Source organism: Micrasema longulum, unplaced genomic scaffold (genome assembly GCF_059751315.1).
Source record: "Micrasema longulum isolate JH-2025_06_02 unplaced genomic scaffold, ASM5975131v1 h1tg000299l, whole genome shotgun sequence".
Taxonomy (NCBI): Eukaryota; Metazoa; Arthropoda; class Insecta; order Trichoptera; family Brachycentridae; genus Micrasema; species Micrasema longulum.
The window spans coordinates 807,240-831,105 of record NW_028277503.1 but is presented as its reverse complement, the minus strand read 5'-3'; the positions used below and the strand labels follow the sequence as shown (position 1 = coordinate 831,105).

General features: G+C 32.4%; 1 protein-coding gene across 1 annotated transcript in view; it reads left to right on the top strand.

Moving 5' to 3' along the window:
• The window catches only part of LOC148282755 (cell growth regulator with RING finger domain protein 1-like), a 77,275-nt gene that overhangs the window by 12,134 nt on the left and 41,275 nt on the right, over positions 1–23,866 (top strand). Inside the window, exon 2 of the mRNA XM_088224615.1 lies at positions 8,818–8,975. Within this exon, the coding sequence (XP_088080741.1) occupies positions 8,818–8,975 (158 nt within the window). The remainder of the gene's footprint in view (positions 1–8,817; positions 8,976–23,866) is intronic.

Here is a 23,866-nt window from a genome sequence, read left to right as displayed (position 1 = left end):
CTGTAAAAAAAAGGACTAGATTCAACTCCCTGGGGAGCTGTTTATATTAACATATTACAACAGAGATGAAGAACATTTAAGAGAAGGTAATATAGAAGTCTAGGCATCTACAGGGCTTGTGATCTGTCAACGGCCGGTTTAACTTCACAAACATCAACAGTTGAAGGAATATAGATGTTCTAAAATGGGCAGAATGGTGAATGTTACACAGTGTGTAAAGTGGCCACTTAAACCAGCCATTGACAGGTTACAAGCCCTGTAGATGCCTAGACTTCTATATTATCATCTCTTAAATGATCTTCATCTTTGTTGTAATATGTTAATAGTTAATAAGTTAAAGTTCGTACAGCGTACATTGAAGAACTGTCACATAAAAGTTGTATGTATAACGCAACAACGAACCATAAAATTTACGCTTTTTATTTTAATAAACTAGTAAGGTTAAAACAATAAAAAACGCCTAATATTGAGTGTTTTGAAGTGACTTATTTAAATAAGTTTCGGTTTTGATTTCTGCTGTAACTAGAACAGAAGCCGAAATTCGGTTTCGGCTGAAAATCTTGTTACGGTCGGTCACTGCAAATTTGCCCCCAGTTTTTACCAATCGTCAATAGTTATTTAACTGAAAAATAGCATTTGGAAAAGCGTTGAAATTTTCATTGCGTGTTAACTGTCCTTTTTGTCATTGGATTCCATTACCTATTTGTAAGCTCTGATGCGTGCTTTGTATGAGTATTTTTGATATAATGTATATTATTATACTATCGTGTGCAATAAATGTTGCACGCGTTTACGTTCATTTTATTTTCTTTCTCTATATAATTATTACTAGCACGACACAGGTAAACAAACAATAATATATGAACTGGTTTGTGTTATCAGATTTTGCCGCCATTTTGATATCAAATCAAATAAATGCATTTATCCAGCATCGTCCTTTATGGAACAAAATTTATATTTACCGTAATAATAGGTACAGTAGAACTCCGCTTATCCGAATTCCAGTCCTCTGGATCGCCAAATATCCGATTCGTTATCAGGAAATAAAAAATAAAGGAGGTCTTATAATTCTATATATATAAAAGGCAATGTTCGCGTGTGTGTCCTCGATATACTAAATCATATCAGGGCCCCGATTACAATGGGAAGTTAACAGAGTTATCTTCGACTGTCTATGAAGAAAAACCGATATTTGTGTACGAAAATGAGTATATTTGCATGAACATTTAATTGAACATTAGGGTGGGCCGATAATTTTTTTTCCGAATTTTGAAATGAAAGGGGTCTAAAAAGTTGCCTTTTGGATTACTCAGAATGCAAAAAATGACAAAAAAAATATTCGATACTACTTTTGGCCCTCGACCAGAGCCTGTTTAATTAAATGTTATAATGTGCATTAAATCTTATTAAATAAGCATCTAAGGGCGTAAGTTGCACTTTGTTTTGTAATAAATGGGTAGCATTGTTTTAATAGGCCATTGTTTTCGTCAGTATTAGCCAGGCGCTCGACGGAATTAGTTCCGTGGAGTGTAAACTTTTTCCATTTCGGTAGTTTTAAAGCGCATTCGAATTTGTAATGTGATTAACTTATTTCTTTACTAACACAAAATAATTCTATCAATATAGATAATTAACAAAATGTTCAGACAGTGATAAACTTCAAACCTCGGTTGAGGGCCAAAAGTAGTATGGAATATTTTTTTAAATAATTTTTACGTTCAATGTGATCCAAAATGCAACTTTTTAGACCCCTTTCACTTTGATGTCTAAAAAAATAAAAAAACCTCATACATCATCGGCCCACTCTATTGAACATGTTTTGCAGAAAAAAATTTATGCATATTCTGCTTTTCATACAGAAAACTTAATTTTACTTTGTAGATTAAATTAAAGATAAATGTTAACTTCCCATTATTAAAAGTTAAATATAAATGTTAACTTTCCATTGTAATCAAGCCCGTGGACCGATTTCCGCGCGGTTTTCTTTAGAATAATGTGCTTTGGTCTGGGCATTTTTGTAGGTCTTAAAATCTTCAATCTGTTCTGTAGAAAAAAAGTTAAGAGCGTAAATGCATTACTCATTGACCTACCAGGGTTCCATAGTACATATATAATGTAAACTAAACACAATAATTGATATCGAACTTCCAATTGTGTTTATTTAATCTTTATACGTAGGTATAATATACTCAAATATAGAAATATTGCAAAGCATTGCCAGATTCAGCTCGTGACATATAAAAAAGAATGCTGGCAGACGGCGCGTCAGCCAGCCAAAGCAATGAAATTTTTTTCAATGTGAATTCTTTTTTTTTTTAGAAAAAAAAAGAAATATTTCGTTTTTATGATTTGCGCAAATATTTCAATTTTGGGGGCCATTTTCAACGAATTGTAAATAACTCGCTTTTAGGAAATGGGAATCAAGTTTGCTAAAGTGGTATTCGAACTTTGGACTTCTAATCTATGAGTCCGCCACACTAACCACGGGACCACAACCCGGTTTGTTTTTAATTCAATGCATTGTTTCAAAAGCTATAAAAAAGTGATCTTGTAATTAATTTTGCGTTTAATTTTAAAACCTTGCCTTAATTTAATGGCTAATACAACTTTCTGGATAATTAGAGTTTGACTGGTATATAAATAGCACAGATTTTTTCTCTATTAAAAGATTTTATAGTATCCAAGTAAGATTTCTATCGAAAGCTTAATCATCGTAATCTATTACGACTTCCTTTGGTACTACACGACTGGTATTTTTAACGCTATTGCGAGAGTAGAAGACGGTTTATAAGCGCGTAATTTACACACTAATTATGCGCTAACAGAGTATTCTCTACCCCCAGAATACCAACCCAACCCAGGTTGAAATATGTTATTTTCGTAAAATAGAGTTAACACGAGGACATTACAATGAATAGGACAATACTGTCCTGTCCCAGTTCCGTAAACAGTCTTGACCGCTTAAGACAGGACAGTGGAACAATCCGATCGTAGTTCAAACGCAGAACGCTGCAAAAATGGATACACGACGACGTGCGGTAGTGGGGTTTAACCATTGTTCTGCGGACATTACCTTCCCTTCTATCTCTAGGACAATATCTTGATCCATGGTTCTATCCTCCGAATTAATATTCGTATTTTGTATTGTCATGTCTGCGTGTGAACTTATCAAAATTTGTTTGAGTACCTAATTATTAACATTTTTATTTGTAAAACTAGTAAAAAACTCATTATCATCATCCCATTTCCGCACCAGTGGTGCATAGGGCACTGTATTAGTAAAGTAAATGTTGTATAGTTCGATCATATTTTACATAAAGGTAAGGTGGTTAGTCTTACGCTTCAGGTGCTAGTCCAGGAACATTGAAATATTATGTCATCAGACAATATCTGAGAGAGCTCATCCAACCTCTCACAACACGGACTATATCTTCGTTCTAGTAACGAGAGAACCCTTTTAATACCCTGTCATAGCTCTAACTTTCTTGCCTCCTCTTTCACAGTAGTAGCCGCTCGATTGTGGAATAATCTACCCACTAATGTTAGAGACGCCCCTTCTTTATTTACATTTAAGTCAAGATTAAAATGTCACTATCTAAATATTTAAATTGTTCCTTTATCCTTCTTCTTTCCTTCCCATCCCCTCTCCTCTCTTCATTCTCTCTTTTGAAAATACAAAAAAAATTGCAGTCTGTACTAGATGTAATCCTTTATGGGTTTTATCAGAATTGACAGATATTTTAAGAAAAACGGTATTTATAATTATTTTTTATTAATAAATTTCATAAATGGTACATGTTTTATTTTTATTCTATACAAATCCACTTTTATACATCTAGTAATGTTATAACTGTAACTTTCCAAAAAAAGAGACTAATTCTTGTGCTTGGAGAGTTACTTACACTATTTTAGGTATCCCTAAATAATTCTTTACATTTTTCTGCTTAAGTCGGCAGTCAGAATTACACCGAAAAGTTTGATTTTAGTTTGACATCTTTTTTTTTCTCTGACTGATTTTTTTATTTAATTCAATTGAAGACAATATATTAAAAAAAACCTTAACTAATTTGATCGTTCAATTTTCAAATCAAATATCGGTTACCACTCACCCCTACCAGAATTCAACGAACATTTAATCGTTCATAACTAAGTTAAAATCATAAAGGAATCCATATAGTCATTCCGAAATATATTATTGATTGTCATTTTATATGAATTTGTGTTGTTCACTGTATTGCTAAATGTTATGAGTCTTCTGTATTCTCTACTTGTAGGCTGTATTCCACACACAGTTCAGTTACTCAGCATTTATTAAAAATAACCGTCAAATCGTTTATAAAAAAACAAAAAATATTAATAAAATAAAACATATTTCAAATAATTCATGTAGTTCATTTAGAATACAAAAATATATAAATGAATTAAAGAGTGATTTTTCAAAATTTTCAAGTTAAAAAAGATCGCTCAGAAAAAAATAATTATCTGTGTTTTGTCCGTTGTTATCACATCAAGTGTTTTTTTAAAATGACATGTCAAAGTGATTTTAGACTTGAGTCAAGCAATCAGATAAATAAAAAACACTTCGGTAATTTTTAATCATCAAAATGCTTATTATTTTTTTTAAATGAGAGCATTTTGAGGAAGAATGTGAAATTTTAATACCTTATAGTACTGACTTATTAGTAAACAAATTTTCTTGTTGGTTATATGCAGCCTATAAAAAAATGTGATTTCAATTCTTACCTTGAAATTCATAAATTTGAATCTGGACTGTTTGAAAAATCACCCTTCAATTCAAGTCTGAAAGGGTTAACACAGTAGTGCATAGATTTAATAAAATGAACAAAAATATTTCGTGGGAAACGCAGTTTTTTAATACATACGCGTAACTCGACAAATCATAGTTGCATGTACAGAAATGGTCGTATAGAAAGCAAAGCATAGCGATAGTTATTAATTGTTACGACTTGAGTTTGTTGAGTAGAAAAAGAAAAACGCAAATGTGTAGTTAGATATTTGTGGCATGCGCAGAGTGTATGTTACGCACACGCATTTGTAAAGAGAGCATAATAATGCAGACATTTTATGTTTTTTGTTTTAAAATAACTACTATGGGCCTTACTCATAAACTTGGCATAAAGTTACGCCTAGGTATAGTGGTATAATACGGGTGGCAATACAATCTCTATTATAGTGGTAGAATAAGGATGGTATTAATATCCCCATTTTACCACTATGTCTAGGCATCACTTTATACCAGGTTTATAAGTTAGGCTCTATATATACGCTATGTACATTTAGTTTACCAGTTTGAAAAGTAACTTATCAATATAGCTGTTGTCTTATAAAAAAGTAAGGAAAACATACGAGTATGCCATTTTAAAACGCCATTTATTCAAAATCTCACCTTTAAGAAAAAGTATATAAACATTAAATAAAAAAATATTTTTGATAAGTATTTCTGATAAAAAAATAATGATAACTTAAAAGTTTTATAACCCGCACGACTTTTGCTCAGAGACATCTCTCATTTATCGCACCGAGAGTGTTCAATATTTCAAAAGAACGTATTAAGCTCTCAAGGACAAAAACTATTTTCAAGAGAGGAGTTAAGGACTGGATTTTCCTTAGTGGGAGGGATTTGAGTGGGAAACTCCGTGATGATTTTCCGAATGTTTCCGAGTTTAGAGTTTACTATATTGATGTGCCATATATGTTTTCAAAAATTATTTTTTGTGTTTCTGATCCTATATTATTTCTGGTGATATACTCATGTGTCTGTGTCAACTAATTGCTCGTCCCATCTCAACACAGGACTTTTAGTCCCATTTAGTTGGGACTTATGTCTCAAATAATGTACGATAAACTAACGTATGTAAATAAATAAATATGACTAAAATATAATTACTTTTCGACCGGCAGATTACGCCTCTTGAAATTTAGAATCAACTTAATAGGTACAATTCGTTTCAATGATTTAAAAAAAAAAAACTTCATTCTGTAAAAAGGGTTTGAACCTCAGAGTAATAATACGCCAAGCTATAGAAGAGCCCAAACATAGGAAAACCATTATATGACTATTGGGTATTAAGTTAGCTACAGTTCGCAGCAAAACAATGGGCCGTACTCAGGTCGAGAATTGCCAAATAGATATTAATTTTCATTGTAAATACTTTGTACCTGTGTATTTATTATTGCAGGGTTATTCCAATTTATTTTTCCATAATTCGCCTTTATTTATTTTATAAAACTGAAAATACATGTGTGTGTTTATATATTTATTTATTTATTTATTTATTCATTCATTTTATTCACAATATACTTATGTTACATTTATTGAGACATAAATCTCAACTCCATGGAACCAAGTCCTGTGTTGAGTTTGTTTGTGTGTCCGTCACATCTCCAAAACGGCGAGTCGTAGCGGCCTGAAATTTAGACACGTCATTTTAGAAGCGATTTCAAGGTTAACGTTGCTATTTTCGAGTAAAATTTGAATCGACCTCGACTCAATAAAGACTCAAACTTTATATGGATGCCCAGTGCGGCCCTGACATATTGCCCGTAATCAACTGTCATTATCAACAGTAAACATACTTTAATTCACAAATTTATCCCTTAAATTAAAAAAAAAACTATCTAAAGTAAATATGTTGATATAAAGAAAGTTTTTAAGCAACATAAAACACGTGTCGGGACAATAAATGCCAAAAATCAATGATAATCATGAAAAATTATTCGAAATTAATTACCTGTGTAAATTGACTCCTTTAACACCTTTGACTGCTGCAACCAAATATACTGCAAATCACTTCGTCGATTTCTATTTATTGTAACGTAAATATCCAAGTTATTAACAAACAAAGCCAAGCACAGCGACAAAAGCATTCGAAAGAACCGTTATGTGTTTGTTATCAAATAAAACAAAATGGCCGCTAATTTGTTGCTAACCAACATCGCTTGCGTTCTATAAAACATAGTGATATGGCTTCTCTATAGGTTGACGCATTATTACTCCGAGGTTTAAACCGGAAAATGTTCACTATTTGAATGTTTTAAACGATTTTTTAATTGAATTTAACCTATAATTTTACATTTTTTAATTCTTAGAATTTAACTTTCCACATAAAACTCTTACCCTTATTCTCTCCTAATGTGCCTTATACAGTCATGCGTTGGAAGAACAATTACAGCAAATTTCGATCATCAAATGGTTCGTTCGTCGAATTTTATTACGTAAAGGTGTGACGATCAGTCAACTCAGAAACTATGATTAGAATAGAAAAAATACACATACACATATAGAGAATGTAAAATATGTAAATAACCAGTGTCTTGCGCTAACCTTGTCTTGATATTTTATTCTACGCACATTCGTGCAAATTATGTACTTTTGATGACATTCTACAACTACCAATTTAAGGTTTAATTAATTAAATTAATTAGCATGCATAAATTATTCACTTAGAAGTGATATTTTGTTTCAGTAAGATGATTAAGATTTGTTTTTATTTCAGGGTGGGCTCTTGTAAAATCCTCCAAGAAGATTCTTTGAATTTGTGTATTAATTTTTTTCAGATCCCTTTTCAGGATCTTTCGGATCATTTCAGTGTTTCAGGGTTTTTCTCCCATTTTCCAACATTCATTTCAGAAATTTTAAGAATTGGGCGTTCCTCAAAATAAACGGTTATCAATTCGATTTTTTATATCACTATTGTCAAACCAAGTTTTCATAGTTTTAAAATTAAAAACAAAAGCTTTAGCTGACGCTGGATTTAACCGGGCTGTAGTCTCGCGGTAATGTCACCGTACTACAGATCATAGGTCCGAGGATCTTAGAGTAATCACCGCTCTTCAACAAATTTTCTTTGTATATACATTTTATTCTTTTTTCTTTTTATACCCATGTTTTAATATTGTTTTTTTAATTTTGTTGTGTATTTAACTAACTCGTTATATTCTTTTATTTTATACTGTAAAAGGCACTTGTGCAGTATAATAAATAAATAATTAAAATTTACAACAACGACAAAATACAATTATTTCTGACTAATTGAAAATGGTCCCAAAATTAAAATATCTCTTAAATCCAATGCTTTTCTGGTACTTGCTATCAAATCGGTATTTAGTAACAAATTTGAGCCATAGAATAGCATTTACGGACAGGCACCCTTGCTTTTTAAAAAGTTCGGGTACCTCTTCCTTATCAATGGAAAGCATAATATATTACACTATATAATTTTAAATACGTTTTTTTTGTATTGTTTATTTAAGCCGTTACTGATCTTACAATGCTTGAAAATGTGTTTTTATTATTATATTTTTTGCCTTCAATATTGAAATTGATATTTTTGTGATATTACCTGAAACACGCCTTAGCGTGATTAACGAGGATTGTCAGTTTTGTTTTATTTCCAGAGACACGCCTCAGCATTGATAAAGAGGATCGCTACTTTCGCGATATTTCCAGAAACACGCCTTAGCTTGATCAATGAGGATGGTTACTTTTGTTTTATTTCCAGAGACACGCCTCAGCATTGATAATGAGGATCGCTACTTTCGTGATATTTCCAGAAACACGCCTTAGCTTGATCAATGAGGATGGTTACTTTTGTTTTATTTCCAGAGACACGCCTCAAAATTGATAATGACGATCGTTACTTTCGTGATATTTCCAGAAACAGGCCTTAGCATGATTAATGAGGATTGTTACTTTTGTTATATTTCCAGAAACACGGTTTAGCAGCAATGATGATAACTGTTATTTTGTGATATGCCAAGAGACTCGCCATTATTACTAAGGATATTTTGTTTCAGGAACATGATGGTGTTGAGGGTGCACGGGGAAGATATGATATTCCGCGCTCCCTTGCACCGCACCCCTCCTCCGATGCGCGCCCCTCAGATCAAGATGATGAAAGTCCACATTCCATTCACCTTCAAGTTGCTGGATTCCTCCAAGTCAACGTATTCTGGTAAGTGAATATTATATATACAAATCTCATTCAAAACGGATCGTACAATTCCACACCGCACGGTAAAATTACCTACCCAGGGTAGATTTATTTTGATTGTGCTGATTATTTTATTTATATAAAAAGATTTCTAGAATATTTTATACACATTTTATTTAATTTCACGTTAATATGAAAATGGTTTGTCTCTTCTTCGTAGATTCGTATTCCCGTATTTTCTCCCTGGATTATGACACAAGAGCAGTGATTTAAAAAAAAAAAAAAAATTACTGTTGGCGTGTCCCTGCTGTTTTGTTTCTTTGATAAATTGTTAAAATTAATAAATTGTTCACTTTGGGAACTAGAACCATCCAAAAACCCTTTAACCCCCAATTTTATCTGCCGTCTTCAGACGTGCGGAATAAAAACATAATAACTATTTTTGAAAGACGTAAAATGTACCGATACTGAAAATTTCATTCTTAGACTCTTTAAAAAAAAAAAAACAACCAAATCGGTTCAGTTTTGGGGTGCAGAAAACGGCACAACGAAACGTTGGCATTGCCGATTTATGTTAAGTATAATCAGTCCGTCGTGTAGTTGTATTTTTCGCACAGTATCGGGGAGGCATTTACGAGAGAGTGACAGAAACACAATTTTCAAATACCTATTCATCAATATTATCAGTCACCGCATATCCTCTTAAGCGTTGTCAACAGGAAGGGTTTTTAATGATTGTTGCCCTTTATCATTTTTTTGTATATACCTCCCATTTGCTTTTATTTTGTTGATGTTTTTAAGTTTCTTTCTCAACATGTGTATTTTATTTGAATTTTTGCTTACTTTTTTATTTCCTTAAAATGTTTGTAACAAGGCAAATGCGCCAATTACTCTTCAGACTTATTACTTAGTATTCTTTTTCAGGATTTTTAAGTTGAATTATCCATCGAGGCGAAAACACTCGTCCTTGTTTTCTGTAATGTTTTACACACAGAACTGTATTCTTTATTGAGAAGTGCCCATTTAAAACACTTTCAATAATTTTTTTAAAAGATGGCAGTCCAGCAACTCAACCGTTATTTATTTCTGGGTTGAGAAGTCCAAAATTTGTAATATCTATAATAATTTTATTGAAATTGAACTCAATATTTTAATCAACTGTACAATAATCGTCTTCTTCGCGTGTCATGTCGGGTCCCCCCGACGTTGACGACCACTTGAGAGAATCCTTCCCTATCCTGAGCAGTCCGAAACAGCTCCTCCGCAGTTCTAGTTATAATCCTGGTCCACTGTCGAATGTTTCGAAGCCAGGAAAGCTGTGTTCTTCCGTTCCCTCTACGTCCTTCGATCTGCCCCTTCATGAGCTGAATTATGGCATATTTATCACCTCTTAACACATGGCCAAAATATAAAATCTTACGGAGCTTGACGGTGATGAATAGTTCTCTATTCGTGTTGGCTCTACGTAATACTTCATTGTTAGTTATCATATCGGTCCAAGATATTCTTAACATTCTACGGGGATTCACATTTCTAATGCTTCAAAGCGGTTTCAATTTTCAGTGCTGCAGAGCAGCGTTTATTTAATAATAAAACGAAAGTCTAAAGACTTTTCGGTAGGTCACATTTATTTTTATTTTTATGACAGGTTTATATTACATTTATTTTATTTATATTTTACAAATTTATTTATGAACAGGCACTATAAAGTATCTAGAAGATATTTCTTCAGTTCTTTTTTTTTTCATTTGAAGATCTTTCATGTTAATGATGGTTTGTGGGAGATCATTGAATAATCTTGGAACAACGCAATTTAATGTTCGCTCTCCGAAGTAATTTGTAATTCGGAGAACAAACAGGGAGCCCTTTAGTTTTTAATCTAGTGTTGTGAGTGTGGGAAACTCTTTTTTTATATTCCGGATCAACAAAGTGATCTACAATCAATTTGTAGTCACAAAGTTGTTTTAACGGCAGGACAGTACAGAAATTAAAAATATACACCTTCGCCCATATGGTTTATAATATTAACTTCAAGAGTCCACGTATCTACACCGCACAGTAACACAGATCATAACATAAAATTATAACAATATAAAAACGTCAATGGAATTCCTCTTCACAACACACTTTCTGAATTAAATGTATCTAATACCTCCAGTTTTTTTTTATTTTTATTAACATGTCGTATTTAGGTCAATTTGGGTGAATTTATTTCATTTTTTCATTTAATTTTTTTGCACCACAACAGGCCAGGAGGCCTAATTCCAGTGGTGAATTACATTACAGAACAACCAGGCTTGAGAAAAATCACATTTTAATTTTTGTGTTCTCACCGGGAATCGAACCCGGAACCTTCCGTGCGTGAGTCAAGCATCTTGACCACTACACCACGGAGGCCGCCTAGCCCGCTAGATTCAATGGCGTCAATATCACATTATTAAGATTAATTATTTCTGTAATCGATGACAGAATTTCTTTTCAAGTGTAATGACTCCGCCACACATCTGATGAAAAGGATGTCAGCTTCACTAACTCTTGAATTTTAATGGGTTTTTTTTTATCTATCGTAATTTTAAAGTCGATCAAATTTCGTCAGCAGCCCGCTAAAATTTCGATTAAATAACTATAAACCGTTACTATTTTTTGTGTTTAGGTGGGTGCAGAATACAGTTCTGTGTGTGAAAGAGAATCAGTAATCAGTACCTGAGAGTAGCCATCGAGTTGAAAGTACTCGTCCAGAATTATTGATCTATTTCACACTAACAACTGTATTCTTCATCCTCCCGGATACGGGAAAATTCAATACATACGAGGCTTGATAAAAAATACGCGGAATTTGTGCATATTTAAAAAAAAATTCTTTAACATTAATGTTGTCTTCTTCTAAGTAATCACCATCGGGTATAATACACTTTTGGCACCATATTTTACAATCTTCAAAACATTTCTGGACCGCACTTTTTGGTATGCAATTCAGTTCTGTCAGCGATTTAGTATTTATCTCCTATATGGTCGTTAAACGTCGTCCTTTTATAGTCCTCTTCATCTTCAGGAACTGGAAAAAATCGCAGGGGGCCAAGTCCGGTAAATACGGTGACCTGCTCATCAATGGGGTCTAATTTTTTGTCAAAAAGTCGCGTCAGAACTGTAAACTGTATTTAGTCCAAATCAGATACTCGTAGGTACATGTGCATTTTTTTTGTGTTTCGGTTTACATAAATTGTGAGGACAGGGTGTTTTGGTAAATAAGTATTCGAACATTGTTTTCCTGTCTCTGTCTTGCAGATGCCTCCCCAAAAATGTGCGAAAAAGACAACTGCATGTCAGACATTTTATTAGAATAGACAAATTCGAAGTTTCGTTGTCCCGTTTTCCGCACCTCAAAAGTGAACCGATTTTGTAATTTTTAAAACAGAGTGTCAGAATAAAACTTCATGTATCGGTACGGTTTGTGTTTTTTAAAAATAGTTATATTTGTATACCGTGCGCTCGAAGACAGCAGATAAAACTGGGCGCTTCAATGGGTTTTCGGATGGTTCTAGTTCCCCTAATAATCAATTTATCAAAATAACAAAACAATGGAGACACGCTGATGGTAAATATCTATAGTGTGAAAATAAATCAATGCTCTAGTTTCATAATCCAGGCAAAAAATACGGGAATACTAAAAATACGGTTTGTATGAAGAAAAGTCAGACTGCGTTTCCTCTTGATAAAAGGTAAATAAATAAAAATAAAATAAATAAGATCAAATATTATTAAGTATATTCAGAAATTTTGCTCCATAATGCTTTTACGTATATAATAAAACCATTGACCTATTAATACACATAATGCACCTTGAGCCCTCTAAAATTATGGCAACTCGTGCCCGAACGCTTAGTCCATGGCCAACAGTCGTTCTTTAACCGCTAGCCAGTTTTGACGTGGGCTTGATATTTAATTTAAAACCCAAATGCTTGATGGTGCGTGAAAGCGTGTAAAAACCGTTCGGACAAAAGGAAAAAAGATGGTGTACCTTTTCGTTAATAATGATATGACCTAGATACTTGTTTATGATTGAATGCCAAATCTAAAAATAATTCGTATTCAAATATTGAATTTTATGTAGGTACCTAAGTACTTGTTTATATTTGAATTCCATGACTTTAAATTATAAATATTCAAATTCAGAATTATTTGTCTAAATGTCAAACTCTGCTCTTTTTGCCAACAGGGGTGCACTTGATGTTGGATTACGATTTTCAAAAACGTATTGCATATATAAATAATTGTGTAGAATATATTTATAGATATAAATAATTGTGTAGAAATTAAAAAGAATTTAAGGAAATAATCCGATTGGGATCCACAAGTAAAAGAAAGTTATTTGTAAGCATTCATATATAATATTTTTTTGTTTACTAAAAAATAACATCCTACAATTTTTTTTTGTATACGCATTCTCGTCGAATGCTCCCCTGTGGGTCGATGAATAAAACATTTACGCTCCTAACTTTTTTCTAATTAACAAATTAAAGTTTTTAAGATCTATAAACATGCCCGGGCCAAAGCTCGTCATTTCCCGAAAAACAGCTCGTAAATCGGTCCATTAGTTATTCAGTTTATCGAGGACACACACACGAACATTGCCTTTTATATATATAGATGAAACCCTTAAACAACTTTTTGATATTCATATCGAAATATAACCTCAAGTAGGCACCTAGTACCTACCTCAGCTAACAAAACCTTGCCGTAGGTCTTGGACTCTCCAGACAAGAGGTTGTTATGTTTGTTTACTTACACTTGAGAGTATTTTTAACGCATATTTTCTATGCAAATTATTTAAAGAGACACTCCCAGAAGACACTAATAATGTTTTGAGTCATTTATTTATCTCTGTTCAGACATTTATTTATTTAATACGTAAAACAAGTATGCATATAAAGTCAATATACTTACAAAAAAATAACCGACTGCCAAAGTAAAAATACAAAGAAACACGAAAATAATCATATAGGTATTACTCTTTTGACGCCTAATAAATAGACACGTTCGTCGGATTTCTGGCACAAGTTGATAACTATAAATCTTCATAAAATGAGATTTTTTGATAACTGGCATAAAAAATATTAATGCAGTGTGTCCGGGGCTCAAGTGATCGACCGTTGTCTTATGAAAACATGTAAAAAAATATCGTCAAAATACTGGAAACGGAAATATTTATTTTACTTTATCCTGTCCATTCCTGTGATACCGGTGTTTCAAATAGCACTTAATTAACTAATATCTTGACAACTACTATGAATATTACCACGATTTTTTTTAATCTTCAAATTAATCTCAACACAAGAAAAAAAATGACCCTTTTTTTTCTTTCTTTTGTTTTTATTTAATTTTTTTGTTTTTTACATTATACATAATAGGTAAAACAGAGTATTAAAAAAATAAAGGATAATTACATAGCAATGAAATACATATTAATAGTAAAAATAGTAAACAAAAATCCCACAAAGGCATGGCCTGTTCGTGGGTTTACAAGAAAATGTAAATAATTTTTTGCTTCTATAATAAATAGACAGTTATAATATTTTTGTAAAACATGTATGTAGGATTAAGAACACTCAGACATCGGGAAATATTTAAACTACCTTTGTTTTCAAATAATGCCACATACCACACACCTATGGCCCGCACGTGTCGGGAATATAATATATACTGCCGAAACAATAAAATTGTAATTTTCCATGATACTCTCTCAGCTTTTGCGAATAACCTCTTAGGAATAAATCTTATTCAATAAGTCACACGCACAACTTTTTTTTTATTGCATTGTATTCTGTATAAAAAATATGTATTACAACTTAATATATAAATCTATTTTGTTTAATTCTATACTTGAAGATATATATGCACGTAAAATTGTATCGACGAATGCTTTCAAATTGTATGTTTTCTAGTATGTATCTTTTTTGAATTACCTATTAAAATAAAATAAGAAAGAGAAAATAAAATATTCTTTAAAATATTATATGGTATTTTTTTTGTAGTAATTAAAAAAGGAAATAAAAATATTCCACATTATTAAAGGGCAACAAAATATATCATAGAAAAAGAGTTTATACCTTTAGTTAGAATCCAGGATAGTGCGTGTTTTTTAAAAGAAGGAAAATTTTGAAAGTTTGGAATCAATGAAATATTATCAGTAAAAATCATTTTAAAAATTTGGGCGTATAAAATACGCACGTCTCTGTGCGAGCCTCGTTTTACAATGTGGTATTTCTAACACACGATTCCTTCTTTGACTTGATCTATTTGAATTACTTGTAAATAAATATTGCTTCTTAAATATATATTTTAAGCATTGAAAACAATATATTTGTCTTATGTCTAAAAGTTTAGCTTCTTTCGACAATTGGAAAGAGGGAAAAGTGCGATTATTTTTAATATAAATTTTTGAACAGTTTCTAATCTTTTAAAATGGTTATTTTAAATTCCCCCCATCCAATTATTCCATAGGAAAGCGATGACTGTATAAGTGCATAATATACCATTTCAATAGTACGAGTATTTAGCTAGGCGTAAATACTTAGTCGTTTGAACACAGGTTAAATATCTCAGTTTATTAACAATTATTTCAAGATTATTGGTCCATTTACGTTGATAGTCAATGATTACTCCCAGGTATTTTATACAGGTTCATGTTTATGTATATTAGATAATTTTAAATTAAATATATTTTTTACATCAGGATCTCCGAAAATGACAATATATCAAGAACCCCGAGATGAATATATAAAAAATCCATTTGAGAGAAAGAGGTGAAATTTAATTAAATTGCTAAGCAAGACACGCATATAATTTTAAAAAAACAAAAAGAGACTGTGATTATCTACGTGCTAAATCAGCATTCTCTACGCTCGCGAAAGCGTTTAGAATACCAACCCTGGTATATTACGTCAAATCTCTCAAACAATAGCTCATTATAAAAAAATGCTAAATAGTCATCGAACAAACCACTTAAGGAATTGGATGACCGCACAGAACAGTTCGGCTCTGCCCATAATACCGACCGTTATTCGCCAGTATGATAATATTATGACCGGCTTTTGAAACTGTAACTGTAACATCTCTGGGAGATGAAAATCTTAGCTCTCTCGTTTTATACCAAAAGGATGCATCTCAAAAAAGCTCAAACTGAGATAAGCACCTTTGAAATGTTTTATGGCATTTAAAGAACTTTTCTACAGTTACACCAGTAGCTCAATCACAAATAACTATCGACGTGCTAATAAGCGACGCGATCACAATTTCTCACCATGGTTGTATATCGTATTCGCGATCACAATGGAACATCCGTGAACACCTAAAATTAAATGTGAAAATATTTACGTTTCGCGACGTATAATTCGACTGCGCAATCACATATTTGAATTTCACCGGTGTAAATTTGGAAAATATTCCGAAACTGCGGGTTTTATTTATTTATTTATTATTTATCGTGCTATTTATTGCATTTAGCCGGCGGTCGGCAAGACAAATGTCAAGAAAAGTAGTCGCCATCGTAATTGTAATTTTATTTTCACATTTTTGTACTAGATACTCCTAACTATTTTGCAAATGCAATATACTGTATTATTTTTTATAGTAAACGCCGAGTTTTCGTCAATGAACTGTACATATTTATTAACGAAAAACACGAGAAAATTAAAGAACAAACCGACACGAGCGTTGATTTATAACACTTGCGTTGATTTATGACTGCGATAACTTAAGCATGCTCATTATTGTTCATTGTGATCGCTCAAATGCTTAGCATGTTTTTAAGCACGTCGATAGTTATTTGTGATTGAGCTTCTGTTTGCGATCGTAGAACAACGACGAACGTGCGAAAAATGCGACTTTGAATTTCTTTTATATTTGATCTTGAAAAGGTTATATTAAGGCTTTATATCTAGCAAGTATCAAATTATAGGCTTTTGTACCTACTTCATCAAGTTGTGGCATAAGTGTCGAAGCAATTTTTAAACCTCTCTTATGTAAAGTTAGAGAATATCACATGCGTCGTTGTTGCTCTACGATCATAACGAGATATAGAAGAAAGTCAATATCGCATTTTTCGCACATCCGTCGTTGTTCTACGATTGCGACGATTTCTTTTGGCTAACTGTATTGTACCAATATGGGGAAGTGATTTCAAGTGATCTCTCATAACAATGATATGTTTCGACCATGGCCCCGATTACAATGGGAAGTTAACAGAGTTATCTTCGATTGTCTATAAATTAAAATCGAAATAATGTACAAAAATGTGTGTGAAAATTTGAAGTATCTTCATCAATAACCTAAAATTGAACATGTTCACAAAAAACTTTGTATGCAAACTCAATTTTTCATGGAATTTTTTTTATTTTACTTTGTAGACGATTATTGAAGTTTTATTTTATTTTTTTATTTTTATTATATTGAAAACATATTATACATAATTATATACAATATTCCCAAGGAGTTTTTTAAAAAAAAACTCATTTAGGGACATACAGATAATAATTTTTTTAGAGACGTTTTTAAATTTTAAACTATAATATTATTTAACAAAAGCAGAAAAATTAAAATTATGATATACTACAAATTAAAAAGGGTATGAAAAATACTTGAAAATAACAGAATAAACAGAATACTAGGCATGGAAATAAATTCAAAATAATGTTTACATTATGCAATCTGGGAAAGAAAATTGAAAAAGTTTAAAAATTACATGGATGTATATATACATACTGAACTAGTACAAAATATAATCATTTTTTTTAATTAACAAAATATGCGCACACCCAATACAGGTTAATTTTTTTTATCAAAAACGTTGAAAAAATTGAAATTATGTATACAAGCCAAAAAAAGTATATAAAAAGAAAAAAACACAAATAACATTTAAATAGTATTAAAAATTACATATACAAGCAAAAACGGTGAAATATTAAAAGGTATATGTTCAAGATGCGCATTCTCTATAAACTAACATTATTTATTCAAAGTACTTCTGGAAAAAATAATTCTTCAATGCGCACGTCCTGTTTCTATATTTTGAAATAGGTACTTTAAATTTTTGTGGCAATTTATTAAATTCCTTGAAACCTATGTATTGTAAAGATCTAGTACCAAACTTCGTAGACTTCACAGATCCAATATATATATTGTTTTTTGATCGAGTACTGTACCGATGGATGTCTCCAATGAAAGCTGGCTTTATGTTACTGTGCATTGAGTCGAGAGTAGTATTAATGATAGTGTCAGTTATCTCGAAATAGGAAAGCATGCTAAAAGGCATGATTTTTGTTTCAAAATAAATGTCCCTTACATGAGTATCATACGGTAGGTGAAACACATTTCTGATCGCTCTATTCTGAATAATCTGCACCTCAGAAATTTTGCTCTTAGTTGCAAAACCCCAAACACAGCATAGGTATGATAAATGCGAATGGACCATAGAAAAATAGATTGCTCGAAGCAGCGAAACTGGAAGCATTCTCTGAAATCTGTACAGTATTCCAGCTACAGGGACAATCTTTCCTTTCACGCGCTCAACATGTTCATTCCAAGTTAACTCTGTTAAGCGTTAAGTTAACTCTGTAAAGCTAGGGTTTCCTAGGACAGCGGTGCCCGTATTTTAACGGCCATAGTGAACGGTGATGCAGTGAACAGACGTCGTAACGATGACCAGAGTGTGGTTTCCTAGGAAAACGGTGTTATCGACACTATTTAACACCGTTTCCCTGGGAAACCGCTCTCTAGTCGACGTTACGACTGCTGTCCACCGCATCACTGTTCACTACGGCCGTTAAAATACGGGCACCGCTGTCCTAGGAAACCCTAGCTTTACAGCGGTGCCCGTATCTTAACGGCCGTAGTGAACGGTGATGCGGTTAAACGGTGTTATGAACACCGTTTTCCTAGGAAACCACTCTCTAGTCACCGTTACAACGGCTGTCTACCGCATCACCGTTCATAACGGCCGTTAAGATACGGGCACCGCTGTCCTAGGAAACCCTAGCTTAATCGGGGCCCAGGCGTGTCGGAATAAATATGCGTTTTCTTGAATACATACATTATTACATAAAAAATAGTAGATATCCCGTTTTCTGGGAAAAATAAATGCTCACATTATCTATAACTAATAAATACCTATTGACTTAAAGCACAAATCATGTTCTTAAGTGCCGCTGAGCGTAGAACAACGATTAAAGGTGTGCAGGTTACAGATTTATAATTATAATATAATCAAATTAAACGTTTATCTCTTTACTTTAATGACTTTTTCCAACCATGCATGTGGCTTTAAGGTATGTGTAGTAATCGAGAGTAAGTTCTGTACTGTACTGGATATTCTGTAATATCGTCACGAGTCACAGCGCGTGTTATTGCGGCTTATGGCAACCAAGATCCATGGCTGAATTATTGCTTAAGGTTTATGTCAAACCTACCGTGAAGGTTCGCTGTAAGTTGTAAACTGCAGTGAGCCACGCTTGTGGTAACCCTGTTTTTAATTTCAGATCAACAAACTAAAGGCCTATTTTACACGTATTATCCTAATCCACGCGGCATGGTAAATTAGGGTGGATTGACGTATATTATATTATTTTGTATTAAAAAAAAATCTCGACGGCTACTCTCAGATAAAAATCCTGCAAAAGTAAATCGAGTGGAGGGTAGTAGACCTTATGGTGTACTGGTTATTGCGTTTGCATGCCACGCAATAAATATATATATATATATATATACTCGTATACTATCAATTTTTATAAAATTGCGAATGGTACACCGGATGACCCCGATTTAACTAGACTGATAAGTATTAAAGTACCAAATAGATGTACAAGATTGCAGTCCACTTTTGTTGTGGCGTCTCGACTGAATTATTTTGTAAATTGTCCAATCGTCAGACTACACCGGCTCGGAAACGAGTACGGAGAAAAAATCGATATATTTTGTTTTCCAATGTAGGTTTTCAGAGTAAAAATTCTTACGGCGATAAAATCGGAATAATTTTCATTATTTAAATGCTGTAAACATCACTCTGACTTTTTTTCGTTTGCTTATCTACACTTTAATAATACCTACTATTGACTAACTTCGATTTTTTCTGTAAAACCGTTATAATTTTTTAACACATTTAATGATGTCCCTACTAACTACCTTCTTATATGCAGTATTGTACTCGTATCTTTATAAAGCATAATGTCATTAAACATAAAAAAAAACCTTTTTTTAAACATAAAAAAACAACATCCTTCCATTTTTTTTGTATATGCATTCTCGTCGAATGCACTCCTGGTAGGTCGATGAAAAAATGATTCATGCTTCTATTTTTTTTTTCACAGATTCGATTGAAAATGTTAATATCTACGAACACGTACAGCGCAAAGATCTACATTTCGCTGAAAACCGCACGTAAATCAGTTAAGCCGTTCAGGAGAAGTTCAGTGACAACACACGTACAAACAAATTATATATATATAAAGATATTTAAAGCATTAACTTTGTGGTCAAACATTTAACTAAATGCTATTAAATATTTGTATATAACCACTTACCGACTTTTCTATGTCTACCGGTTTCGAGACGTGCCCGTCTCTTCGCTTTTTTATGTTGACTCTATTTTATCGGATGTGCGATATTATGCCTACACGAGTTCTGTACTTATTTTCCTTTGAAACATGGTGTGACTTCACTTTGCACAAAGAGGCCTTTCGGCGTTAGTGTTCACGGAGTTATTCATCTCTTCTTAGGTAACCGGCGTAACACTTCTGCCTGAACTGGGTCGAACTCGCCGTAACTCTGCCTCGGGCGCGGGCATCTGCGGAGAGGTTCAATGTCCGTATTATACAGACCAGAAACTAAGCGAAAAATTGCTCAAATGCTGAACAGAACATTTAAATTTGTTCTGGGCGTGGGCAGTAAATTATTACCCGACAAATACACGTTTGACGGGCTTTTTAAAACACTGTATATTTTTTTACCTTATTTTTAAATTTAAGAATGTTTATTAAAATATAATAGAAAAAAAACATCACTATTAAATTGTACACATGAAAAAATTTGTTTGTTTCACGTAATGGGAAACATTAGAAAAAATGTATTTATATTTGTAATATTATGTAAAAAAATCTGGTTAAAAATCATTTACATTTATGTTAACAATACAATACAACTCAGTAGTGAGCAGTGATTTATTTTATAGGTAATTTACAAAAATTGTTCGTACTTTTGTACTTACATATAAGTACGTAATCTAACTATAAATTGCTATTTTTTGTGGTTCTGTAAAAATCAACTCATACAACAATTATTATTAACTTCGCAATTTACGTATCTTTATTCTTCACTATTTTAATACAATACTTGCACAAAAGTTTATTAAAAAATACCACAATGACATTCAGCAGATATTTCCATTATGATTAAAATGTCAACACTGAGCACTGGCCGATTCCTTTTAAAATTAATAATGCCAAAAACGCCGCATGTCCTATTTGATACATAATATGTCAACGGATCCTATTAAAGAAATATAGTCTTTCGAAAATAATGTTCGAAATACTAGTTTCCAAATAGAGAATCTTCAAATAATATTTGTAATATCCAAGCTTGTTTTATTACTAAAAAATCTGACTGGGTTAAAGATGTAAATTATAGTGTACTTTTTTGTATTGAGGAATAATCTGAGGTAATAGACTAATTTCATCGTTCACCAATAACGCTGGGCGCACTTCATAAATATTTTTTTTTTGTAATAAATGGTGGTGGTGATTTATAATAAATAACAATTATTTTATTTATTTTCCCATAAACATAGTTACTATAAAACATTATTATCGAAAGTCAAATATAATGGTAAGCTGTGCATAATCGCTTATTTGGACTATTCACCCCTGATACAACTATAGGTAAAGAGTAGGAGATCTATCATAATAAGTATGTTTATTTTTTGCGGATTTATGCATACGTAGTATCCACCCAAACATGGAAAAATGTGTGAAAACACAACCTAAATTTAATGTAATGTGTTTTCTGACCATTTCTCTATTCCGTATAATACAGTCTTAGCTAGCAAAACGCGACTTGGTGTTAGCACGTGGAAAAATACATACCCGAATTATGAAAGTTGTTCCGTAGAATTATTATGAAGTGTATAACAAAACCTACTTACTTCAATCCACAATACTGTATGCTATGTGGGGAAGAGGAGAGGAAGTCGTTATATAATATCGTCTATTACCTCACGAGACCTTTGACTTAATCCACACCGTACAATTTTCATACCGGCTTACAATTTAGTACTACGAAATATCAAATTGGCGCACGAAGTAACCATAGCAAATATATTTATGGTGGTTTTTATGAGCGTGCTCTTAATTTAAAAAAAAAAAATTATATCAAAGTTGCATTATTTTTTACGTTGCTTATAATGAAAAAAATTCATATTTACTTCCAAAGGATAATTATTTTTTTATTTACTTTTTTTATTTACAAAAATGCTCTATGAAATTTACTTCAATGAAAAACTTTATTTAGTTTATATGTTTAAAATATATCTATAGGCCTTGTGGTGTAGAGGTCAGCGCATTTGCCTACCATGCAAGAGGTCTCGGGTTTGATTCCCGGCATGGTTAACGTGAAATATTTATTTAAAAGGGCGTTTTTATACTAGAATATTTCATGGTCCCTGGACGACTGATCATCTGATAAGCGTAAGACTGATCATCTTACCTTCATGTAACAAAAATTATCAAGATTCGCTGCGATTTGTTTACCAACGCAGTAGTGCCCTATGCACCATTAGGTGCGGAAAGGGGATGATGATGATATCTATGGGCGGGGGAACAATCTCATCAGCCAACTTATTCATTTTTTTTTTCATCAATTGATATATTAAACTTGCCCCTTAAATAATTTAAAAATAAATAATTACTCATTCTTTCTGATTGCGATACGCTCCCACTTGCTATTTAATGATGCTCACGCTTACAGACACCTGAACACTTACTCCCACACAAATACACACCCTCACAATTCTACATTTACTCTCATACAAATTCACACAAACACACCCTTTTGTTGTACTATAATTTTATATGAATGATTTTTATTTTGAAACTTCGCTGGTCTGTCTTTAAACCTTGTCTTTATTATGGTATTTAATCATTGTCGACTGTTGGTTTCTGTAAAATAAAAAAAAAGTTTTCTCGTAGAAGAACATTTTCCAACCTTATACCTTAAACGACATAACAATTAAGAGTAATCACCTAACTATGTATTTTATTTTATTTTATTTGGGAAATCAACAGTATCCCCGATTATTTGCAAAAATCAAATTCCTATAAATATGGGGAAAAGAAGGGATATTCTTTCAATGTTAGATTTGATTTCCGCAATGTTTGAGACACAAAAAACTATATCCTGAAAAGTAAGGCATTTTGACTTATGTCATTGTTCCCCACCCACATATATAAGCATCGAGTGGGATGTTTCGGCTGTGTCCTGTTTTACGTTAGTAATTATTTTAATTAGCAAACTCTTTGATTGTTAGCAACCAAGAATAGATAAATGTGAATTATTTTTATTATTGACTGAAAAAAAATAAGTAAAGGGTAGTATAATTATTATGTACAAAAGACACAAAAAATCACGCCGTTCCCTCGTAGGGGTGGTAGGCAGAGAAGATTTAACGCCACATCACTCTTTCTTTGCATACATACCACGCTTCCTCTACATTCAAACGTATTTTCATGCACGCACGCTGATTAATCCGACTTTTGACATGTCCGTATTCAAGTGTTTGTTGGATTCGGTCATGCCGTGTCTTTTCGGTTTTTTTCGTTTTTTTGTATTATTTGTTTGTTTTGATTGTCTATATTAGTATTGTTAGTACA